The sequence below is a fragment of the Crocodylus porosus genome, unplaced genomic scaffold, assembly GCF_001723895.1.
Source record: "Crocodylus porosus isolate Cpor-Errol unplaced genomic scaffold, CroPor_comp1, whole genome shotgun sequence".
In the NCBI taxonomy this organism is placed as follows: Eukaryota; Metazoa; Chordata; order Crocodylia; family Crocodylidae; genus Crocodylus; species Crocodylus porosus.
This window is the reverse complement of record NW_017728886.1, coordinates 98,984,777-98,995,928: the sequence shown is the minus strand read 5'-3', so window position 1 is coordinate 98,995,928 and position 11,152 is coordinate 98,984,777. Positions and strand designations below refer to the sequence as shown.

At 42.6% G+C, this 11,152-nt stretch overlaps 1 protein-coding gene across 3 annotated transcripts in view; it reads right to left on the bottom strand.

The window, feature by feature from the left end:
* NFX1 (nuclear transcription factor, X-box binding 1) overlaps positions 1 to 11,152 on the bottom strand; it is an 89,140-nt gene that overhangs the window by 51,036 nt on the left and 26,952 nt on the right. For 2 of the 3 annotated variants that reach the window (XM_019539644.1, XM_019539663.1), the window contains exons 6-9: positions 10,927 to 10,998; positions 4,879 to 5,018; positions 2,485 to 2,584; positions 1,940 to 2,157 (exon numbers count right to left, since the gene is read on the bottom strand). In XM_019539644.1, coding sequence (XP_019395189.1) covers positions 1,940 to 2,157; positions 2,485 to 2,584; positions 4,879 to 5,018; positions 10,927 to 10,998 — 530 coding nt within the window. The remainder of the gene's footprint in view (positions 1 to 1,939; positions 2,158 to 2,484; positions 2,585 to 4,878; positions 5,019 to 10,926; positions 10,999 to 11,152) is intronic. The other variant, XM_019539654.1, reaches the window with a different exon arrangement.

The window sequence follows — 11,152 nt, the reverse complement described above, 5'->3', positions numbered from 1 at the left end:
GTGTGTGTGTGTGTGTGTGGGCACCTAATTGATTTTTGAGTGTGTGCATGTGCCCTCCTGTCTAACAGCGCAATATTGAGATCCTGAGAGTTGGCCTGGCCCCACAAGGCAACAGACAGACTGGTAAGGATCAGATTGGCAAGATCTCTAAAACTGATGCCGATCATCCAAGCTTAGTGAGGAGTCCAACAGGAGGCTGAGACTCTCTCTTAGCCTCGGGGTCCTGAAATTGAGAGGACCAACTGACTGAAGAAGTCCCCCACACAAGCATGCCATCCAAGAACTAGGTGTTCAGCTTCAAAAACTAAGCAAGTGAGAAAATGACACAAAGACTACTGCTTTGAAATCTACAATTTCCCCTGCCCAATTAAATTATTACCACCTAGAGATGCAAGTGATTTGCCTCCTTTCAGATTTTAGGCCCCCAACCGAGGCAACGAAGAGAGACCGGAAAAGGCTGTATTTGAAGGTGTCTGTGCTTAACCCTGTAAAAATGTATGGGGAGGACAGCAAAGTAATTTGCCCATCTAAGATCTACAAATGCAGAGGGCAAAAATTTTAATCTACACAGTGTGAGAGATAAAAACAAATATAATGTCCAAACTTTCCTGGGTTTGCTGCTTTAAGGACGAGCAAGTATACTAATCATTGCAGTTTACTTGTTAGACATTTTCCAGATTTGATTCCATTCGACTTCATTAGTATAGCATGGTAGCTAAAGAGACTCTTGTTCAAGCTGGCTACCAGTGAATGCCCAAATACATCTCCTGCCCTCTTACTGGCTAAAGGCTGAAGCTGCTGGAACCTCAGGCTAACAGAAAGAAGAGCTTTCCCTGTGCCAAAGGGATCAAAGCTGACAGCACAGTTCTAGTTATTCTGGAGCTGATCCAAAAGGTTACCCCATACATCTCCCATTTTTCACTCTGCAGCAGAGAAAAGTCCTTGCAGTGGTGGAAACACAATGAAGTCATGGCTGGCCCCTCAAGGACAAAGCCAAGCCCTTCCCTGCCAGTGAACAACAGGGCTAGTCTGTCTTCAAAACAATAGCTGAAGACCGATTAACACATTTGTGTAACTTTACATGAGACCAAGAGGATTTTAATCTAACCTGGACTGACACAGAAATGTCTGACTGGCTGCATGGATCTGGACTCCCTCTACATCTCTGCATGGTGGGAGAGAAGAGGAAGAACATGAGATGATAGGCAAGGATTTATTTTTGTAACCTCAAGGGACACAGCTCTCTAGACCAGTGGGTCTCAGCCTTTTTTAGATTTAGAGCATCCCTCCACAACTTTCTGAATTTGGCAGTATCCCTGGTTAAGAACCACCATGTTACGGCCCCAGCTTACCTCAGTGGCTCTAAACTGGGGTGCAGGTGGAACTGTCCCATGTACTTATACTTTGGGGAAAGGGGGGGGGGGAAACGGGACAATGACCAGGAAAGGCAGTGGCACAGGTGAGTTCTCCTGCCTGTTTTAGGCTTCCCAGATAACCCTAAATGCAGACAGGAGCACACACTTGAGTCCCAGCCCTCCCTGGACAGGGCACTTGTGCTGTATCATCCTAGGATGCTAGGGAACTCTGGTTGAAAACCATTGCTCTAAGATGTTCTGTAATTATCTCCCCAACAGAAATGTATCACTAGAGCAGGGACTCATTGTGCAACAGCTAAAGAACTGGTCAGTTTAATTAATTTCTAAACTGGTGTACTTCCTGGTTCTCAACTACTACTAGGATAATACAAATTCTATTGCAAGCTCTGTAGTGGCTTATAATTTCAAGTCAACTATCACCACATCATTAGAAAAACATATTTCTATTCAGGATGGATTTTCTGTTAGTTTCTTTGTATATGAGTTTTAAAAATTTGGACTTGAACTACCTGCCTGTTTCAGAATGATATATAATTAGATTTAATGCAGAATGTTCTAATTACCATAGTTACCGCAAGAAAGAGGTTTGCCACATGTCTTTCCACATGAAGGGATGGGATCTGTGCATACTTTCCGTTCAATGCATCCTAGCTCAAGCAACTTGCTGAGAGGAGTCTGCCCACAAGGGCAGCAGTGCACTGCTTGTGGAAGTCGTGGACAAATCTGGCAGGGCTGAGGATGGCACACTTGTACACAGCTGTGTCTCCCACAGTTTAATTTTCTAAAAAGAAAAAACAGAAGGCATTATATAAGGATATTGTATTAACTGGGCATGTCTACATATGGTCATATGGCACCATTGATACCACACCATCATTTAGGACTTCCTTGCTGTGCTCTGCTGTGCTCTGCTGGCCATGCACAGATTTTTTCGCCATACATCGCCGTAGCGACGTGCTATAACAGGGGAGCACGTCTCTACGGTGACACAGCTGCAGCGTGACGTTCGTGACCACTGATGCTACATTGCTGTAGTGTGCTGCTATGGAGACGCAGCATCTTGTAATAAAATGTAATCTTGAGTTTTTGGAGAGAAAAGGGCCCTTACCTGCCACACATCTTCTGACAGGAGAAGTTCCCAAATCCATCAGAGAGCTCTTCATTCGTTCCACACAACACATCTCGAAAGCTGCTCCCACAGTAACACACTAAGGAAGAAAAAAAATTCAGAAAGGAAGAACAGCAACAGTAACACAAACAGCATGGGAGAATACTGAATATTATACATACACAACTGAAGGGCATGTGAAAAAGAAAGATGTGGGTACTAGTTTAAAAGGTGTACTGCAGATGCTGTAGTTCAGTTGCATGCATTTCAGTAGCTGCATGGAGGCTTGAATTTTTACATTATTTCTATTAGAAAGTATATTGTAACAAGAGCAGAGAGGAAAACATACTTCAGGGCCCACAGTCTAGATTAGTAAAGTATGATTTGACTAGCAAAAAAGATAACGCATCTTAACTACGGCCAGCCATAGACATTATGCATACACCAGTATAAGTGACCAAAACCACATCTAAACCCATTACAGTACAGAAGTTCAGCACATGTAGACTGGTTTAAAAATGGTAGAACCTGGTCTAAGATGGATCCAGATGAATGTAGTGCATCAGGCTTAAGTGATTTAGGTTAGAACTTCTGTACCAGATCCCCTCCCAACTCAAGTTAGGTCCCAGGCTCCATCAGAATCACAGGCACCTTTGTGGGCCCCCACTCCAATCCCCTCCCTTACAGGTTGCCACGTGGGAACTCAGCCATGCTTGGCTGCTCTGAGCTGTCAGCAGGTGGGAGTGGGGAGGGAGTGTTTGTAGCTCATGAATTTTCTATATTTATATGATGTCCCTAGGGGGCACTCCACCAAAGCCAGAATTGCAACCCTTGGTTCTCCAGAAAATTACAGGTGGAGCCAGCAGGAGACTGGCACAATCGCAAGAATCGTGCTGGGTACCTGCTGCCACCACCTGCAATTTGCAGGAGCCCTGAGGGGCCTGATCCTTCCTTCTGTGAAGCTCCCCTTTCCCTACAGCATGGCACAGGGATACAAGCGCCTGCTGCTGGGGGGGCAGCGGCTCTGGTCTTGTGCCAGTTTGCACAGGACCAAAGACAGGCATAATTGAGCAGGAGTAGGCAGGAGGCACGGCCCCAGCCCGAACCAGTACAGCTGCGCGGGGCGGGGGAAAGGGACAGGGCAGAGCTTCCCCACGTTGCCCGCCCAAGTTGGCCAGCACAGCTCCTCTCCCCAGCCCTGCACCCCATCCCCCCCTCCTGGCTATCAGTGGCAAGGGAAATGAGAAGGGAGAAGAGTCCCCCACTGCACGAACCCAGACCGTGCTCTCATACAATTTTTACTTTACTTCCCCCACCCCAAACTACTGATTAAATAATGCCTAGAAATGATGCTGGGTGCCTATACTTGTAGTAAGCTTTAACAGGTTTCCCCTACTCAAGGTTAAATAAGTATTTGAAATATTCAATAACACTGGTGCATGTTTTCTGTTCTATAAAATATATGGAGAAGATTTTTAAAGTGAAAACTATGATTAAGAGCTTAGACAACACTGATATTTCCCAAGTCTGACAGTAAACTGAGTGGTATGTGATAAGCAAACATTCAGTACCCCAATGGAAATGTGTCATCTATATTCAACATATAGAACTACTAATTTAAAGAAAATCAAATAGAGTATTAATTGTAAGGAAATAGCAACAACCCCTGTAATAGCCAATGTTAGGCCACCACATTATTTAATAATCTTATGACTTTTTCTCAAGCTGCTGTAAAATCTCCAACAAGGTACTGAAATTTGGCAGAAGGCAGTCCTTGGATCAGGCAGGTGTTTGATTGGGAACCTCAAAAACCATCAGCTTTTTAATGGAATAATACTTCTATAACTGTAATGTAGAACAAATATGAATCACAAATAAAACTGGTAACAGCAGGTTTATGCAAATACTGACTAGCATTAGGCAGAAGGTAGGGCAGGGTAGCACCTTAGAGACTAGATGGTTCAGAGAGGCATGAGCTTTCATAGGAAATAATCCCCTTTTTCAGATCCTATGGATGGAGATGAGACTTATTAAAACAGAAGTCTTCCCTGTGGTTCAAAAATTTAGTGTCTATTGCATTGTGCTCAAAAGCCTTTATTTTCCCTGAAAAAATTAAATTTAACACTTAGCATTTAGGAAAGCAAGAGTAAAATGGTTTGGATGGATATACTTTTATAAAAAGGGCCTAGTGACTTGTTTTTAAGTAATTAAGCATAACTAGGCCTTGTGTTTTAACAAATAGGAGTTGAATAAAGGTTATGTTTAGTTTTGATTATTATATACCAAATTCAACAAATCAACTAACTCACTGACTGTAAGAGATATTAGGGAGGAGGGGAGGGGGGAAACATTGGCATACAAATCTCAGCAGCTTTCCACATATCTGATACCTACCTTGCTGTATTGTCAGTTGGCAAGGTGGGCATTCTCCTGCATGGCACACCTGAGTACAGTTATGTTTACGACAGTTTAATGTATTCCCACATACATTAGAACAATGAATTGTGGTGGACTGGCCACAGCGCACCGAGTGACTGTAGATAAATAACAGCATAATTAGTAAAATATCTTACTAGGACTTAAATATTCCATATACATTCATCAAAGTAATTGCTTTGCAATATGAGCTGCAATTCTTCAAAGGAAATATACAATAATGGAATGCATTAAATTGTCCAGAAACTAAAAATGGATCATATCTCCAAGTCAAAGGCAGGCTACTATGTAAATCTTCGCACATCAAAATAGAGAAAAGAGCTTGATGTCACATTAACTGGATATACTGCATTATTTAAAATACAGAACACCCTTTTATATTATTATGCTATCTTTGAAAAGTTTAAAGTTAACTTTGTTGCCAAGACTGTCATTAAGGCATCTCGTTTCTAGTAGTGCATTAGTAACTTTCATAATATGCTTATTCTTTTTCGCAGCCTCTCTTCAGGCCAACAAGTATGTTTAGAGCACAGTATTTGACTTCTGTATATTTTATTTATGCCATTTACAACACATAATAGCATATACATATTTCAGCCTTGTATATTTGGAAAAGAAGATACTGAGATCTGTGAATCATGTTTGTTTCCTATGGGGTTCATTCCATGCTGCTAGATCAGCTCCCAAAAAAACTGCCACCTACACAGATCAGACTTATGATTGTGTCAGAAAAATCTCACTGTGCCAGGAAAGGAGGGTTTCTTTATATTGGTACCAATCCGATATTGGACTGATGTATCATAGAATCATAGAAGTAGGGTCGGAAGGGACCTTGTAGATCTTCAAGTCCGAACCCCTGCCTGGGCAGGAGAAAAACTGGGCTCACATGACTCCAGCCAGGTAGGCATCAAACCTCCTCTTAAAGACCCCCAGGGTAGGAGCTAGCACCACTTCCCTTGGAAGTTGGTTCCAGATCCTAGCCGCCCTAACTGTGAAGTAGTTCTTACGGATGTCTAATCTAAACCTACTCTCCTCTAAAAACTTCAGACATATAATCAGGGTAAAGTTATCTTTTAAATGACCTGGCCTCAGCCCTGAATGCAAGAAAAGGGACCCTGATCTTGATCTGGTAATATATGAAATAACAGTGCATTTCTTACTTTAATTACTTAAAGTTACAGTGCCCCAATAAGGTTTTTTACTTCTATAACACTAATACATGCTCTTAATCTAAATTCAAACTTCAGTTCTTTTGTCTGAGATACGATGCAAAGACTAGCAATGCTAGTAGTATAACAACATTCCTTCTGTAAAACCCATGCACTGATTATAATTGTGGGTGCCATGATTTTGTACAGTTACACTAAATGACTTGGCTCTTAAACCAATATCATATATGTTCAGATGAAAAGGCAAATGTAATGCTTTGGGAAAAGAGAAATAATACCACAAGAAGCAATTTGCAGCTCCAGATAACCTGACCCCAATATACAGGACAGTATGTCAGACTAACTAAAGGCAGCTTGAATTCTATATGTAAAACAGTAACTCTAATATTATTTGAAGTTTTTAGCAGAAATTAGTATACCTCTAAAATTAATTACATCTCCTATTCCAGGTTGGCTTGTTAACAAGGTGACCTTAAACCATAACTGGGAGAAAGTGTGGCTGGAGGGGGTGAAATAACTTTATTTAAATTTTTTTAAATAAACATAATAAAACAATTTTTTTTGATTTTTTATCACCTTTCCTCAACACTCTTATGGTATCAAATGGAAAGGCAGATTTTAAAAAGTGAGGTTAAAATGTTAACAAATAAATCAAAAACAGAGCTTTCTACAAACTGGTTGATATTTCTGCAATCCGTGGCTGACTTGCTCCTGATCTTCAGGATCAACAACTAAGCCCTTTTCATTCTGTGAGAATGAAATCAAAGATTTGATGGATTTCTGGAGAAGGTGTTTGATAGCACATGATTTTTATTCCATTTGAAAGTACAGGCAGCCCCCGCTTAACATGGTTTCACTTAGCACTATTTCGCTATAGCGCTCATTTAAAATTCATACTTCCTCCTTTCACTTAGCGCTGAGCCAGTTTCCCTATAGCACTCAGTGAAGCAGAAGCAGCGGTGGCAAGAATCAGTGTGGCAGTGAGTGGGCAGGCAGGCATGAGCTCAGGGCCTGCACTGGTGCCACAGGGCCAGGGCCAGCAGGGGCCGGGAGACCGGGGTGGCACATGGTGCCAGCTGGCAGATGGCAGGGTGGGGAGAAGCAGCGGCAGTAAGAAGCATGAGCGCAGGGCCCCTGCCAGGGGCGCAGGGTGTGGCAGCAGAAGCATGGGCCTGGGCTGACGCATGGTGCCGGAGCAGCTGGTGGGCAGGGGGGTGGGGAGAAGCAGCAGCAGGGAGAAGCATGAGTGTGGGGCCCCATGGTGCCGGAACCGGCAGGAGCGTGGGCCACGGGCTGGCACGTGGGGCCGGAGTGGCCAGCAGGCAGGTGGAGGGGTAGGGAGTGGCAGCAGCAATGATGAGAAGCTATGGCAAGAAGTAACCAATTACTTCTGTTTACATTAAACCCTATGGAGAAATGGGTTTTGCTTAGCATGGTTCCACTTAACACTTGGTTTTCCCTGAGCCAATTAAGACCGTTAAGCAGGGGCTGCCTGTAACCAAAACCAGTCTGGACATAAGAGAATACTTGGCTTTGACCTTTCTAAAAACCCAAAATATTGCTACTTGGAAACTTAGTAAACCAGAGACTTCAACTGTGTGTACTGGATGATACTGAACCAGCCTGTAGATGAGTGGCTGTTTTTTTGGCTACCACATTTTCCTTACCTTGCATACAAAAGAAAAGTAAAATTTATGACGACAAACTCTGGAGACTGAAATGAAACTTTGTTTTTCTTGCAATCAGACTTCTTATTTCTCTCCAAAGAACTTCCCAGCTTTATTCCAGTAGATACAAGCTTCTGTTGAAGCTCACAGTAGTATCTACCATGGAAGCAACCAAGTTTGTTGCAGCTTCACATTCGTTGAAATATATTAATTTCCTGCTAGGTCAGCTCCAAATTTCCAAAATAGGGTTTTTCGGAATGTTTTTCCTGGCATAGGGAAGGTAACTTAATCAATATGTTTAAGGTATGATGATCTTGAGGCCCCTTCCAGCTTTACAATCTATGAATCAATATTTGTTAGTGCTTTTGAAAAGGAGCAAGAACAGGGATCTGATTACACAGTATTTATTTTTAATGTAGGCAAATAACACCAAGGATTGTATACTGTCTCACCTTGGGCAACCTAGCTCTTGGAACCGTTTAAGAACGCTGAACGTACATGCATGGGTGTCTGTGTGCAACCATGCACGTGTGCACACCCCCCCACCCCGAACATAGAACTTTTGCCACCAAACACACAGAACATGCCTATACTGCTTTTGAAGAATTCATGGAGATGCTGCCGAGAAGCTCGTACCACACAGCTGCTCCTACAGCACACACCATCCCTGGAAATGAAGCAATGAAGGCAGGCCAAGTGCAAGTTTGAGAAGTAGGTTCATCACACAACCACTCTGAAGAGTGGAAGCATGGTGTGGTGGAGGGAGGTGCCCTCAGGGCAGCTTCACTCCCACACTTCCAATCTAGATAGAGCAAACTAAAGAAAAAGGGTACAGAGAAAGCAAAGTGTTTGAATTTAAGGAATTTAGGCAATTTAATAAGGGAATACATTAAGCACTTCAGGTCTGAGGTACCTTCTGTTTCTTCTGCCTATTAAACTAAGCCCAGGGTTTTCAACCTTATTTAGTCTAAGTACCCTTGATGGCCAAATGCCAAGCAGGGGGAGAGGATGGGGGTAGTGTGCAGCTGGAAATGGAGCAGGGAGGAGGGATGGGTGGGCGGGGAGAGAGCACTGCTGCCTCCCAAGAGCAGGGCCGGGCGCGGTGGGGTGGGGCAGCTCAGCAGGCTGGGGTGAGGGCAGTGGTGCCCCTCTATGGGGCGGAGAAGCATACCGGGCTGGTGTGTGGTAGCACTGGCCAGCGCGTGCAAGCTTCCCGCCCAGCAGAGGGGTGCCACTGACCTCGCCCCACCCCAGATCGGCTCCCGAGAGGTGGCAATGCTCCCTCCCTGCTTGCACGTACCCCCTAGCACAGGCCCAAGTACCCCCAGGGGTAGGCATACCCCCCCCCCCCCGAACTAAGCTTTCATTTATAGGATACAGGTGAAAAGCTTTTTTTCCTGTGTTTAAGTAACTTTAGGTAGTGCTGGGTTAGGAATGAGGATGCTTTTACATCTCCCTCCGTGGGTCAGATAGGGTGGGAGGGTGGAATGAGGTGAGGATCATTTATCCTAGCCACAGGAAAAGGAAAATTATTCCAAGATTTTAACTCCAAGCCTCAGTATCTAGGCACATCTTAGTCCACCCATTCACAGAAAGAGAAAAAACAATTCATCGTATCTTCCACCAAGGGCAGGGTTCCAAGCCTTTTCACTCCTACTAAGGCAGAGTTTCTCTCTCAATAATCAAAGTGCTCTGTTCACTGCAAATTAATTCTAATAAAAACAATTTTATCACCTCATGTACCACGTTAAGCTGAGGTCAACGGTAGTTATGTAACAGAATTAGAAGAGAGGTCAATTCTGGTCTCACTGAAGCTGTCAGAATCAGCTACTGACAAATTTGGAAGAAGTGATGCCAAGCATATAAGCAGAGGGACTAGGCTTTGTGCCAGGAAAGTGACTAATGAGCTGTGACGTACAGAGTCTACCACCAGTACAGCCAAAATTACATGGCAACAGATGAAGCGGAGGCTGGGATCCATATTAAAACACAATTAGAACTAGAGTTACTGTAGATCTTAAAATCTAACACCAGACATCAAGGGTAGACAAGGATTTTCCCAATCATACCTAGTCTGGCCTGGTTATGTGACAGTAACTTTGGCAAACTGGGCCTTTTGAAACAACATGCATGTGAATATGTGAGTCTCTAAAATATCACTAACTTTGCAGTTGTGTCAAATGGTACTGCAGGGTCTACCCTAGTGGACACCTACATTTTCAAGTGTATGTGACCAACATGAACAGACTATAAAGAGAGAAGGACAGTCTTCATGCATTTATTCATGGGATCATAGCTGGAAGTGATATCAGGACACAGATCTCCTCATTCAGCCAAGTCCCACTTCACTCTAAGACAATGAGAGAGCCATTACACATTTTGAACCATTCATTTAAAAACAGAAGTGAAAAAAAGAGAAGTCTAAAGCTATGAGTGTTGCTATATTCTCTCAGTGCCCACTAATGACAATGTGAATCACCTGTGGTATTCTACAGCTTCAGTCATGAACCAAAGAGTACATAACCAAGACTTGAGCTTTATTAGTTTGTGTCACTGCTTCTCAAATGCCAAAGAATACACTAACCCCTGTTTAATCCTTGTCAAAAAAAAATGTAAGAGGCACTAACATTTCTTCTAAGATTTCCACATATAAGAATATAAGGCAATCTTGTTAAAATATAACTGTCACTGAATTTTGAACAGAGTCACACGTTTTATCTCTTTTGGTATTTTGAAAACTATTTACAGGTTTTAATTTAACATGTTTTCATCTACTAAAACTCACCTCTGAGCATTTTACCCACTACTACATGTACTGCAGCAAAGAAAAAAATTGTTTCATTTCAGTAGGTATGACAGTATTTCATCTACAATCAGTTTGTTTTCCATCTTATTCTTTCACACAGCAATGAGAAAAAAAGGTGTTCTAAAGACACAAAAATGTAATTCCAAAAAAACAGACAGGACTTGAAATTGGCAATCTCCCATTTTTTTCTCCAAGTTAATAAGGATGAGAAGTCCAACTTCAAGCAAAGCCATAAGAAATAGCTACACCTTTTCTAACCCACTTTTGCACAGACCATGTACAACACACAAAAAGCACAAGCAAAAGAACAGCATTTCAAAAACTCTATTTCTGTTCATACAATAAGCAGCAAAAATAATCTCACCTCGTTCGTCTGCATTCACACATTTTTGTCATAAAGGCAGGGCATGAGGGGCAAGGCCCTGGATGGCAGAGGCTTAAAAATGAGAACACAATAAATTATATGAATATTTATGGTATCTTAACAGACACACTTATTCCACTTGAAGAACAGAAAGTTAAATGATCTACTGTAACACAGACATTCTGTCAGTTTTAAACACAATAGCATACCAGAATTTAAAGCTTGT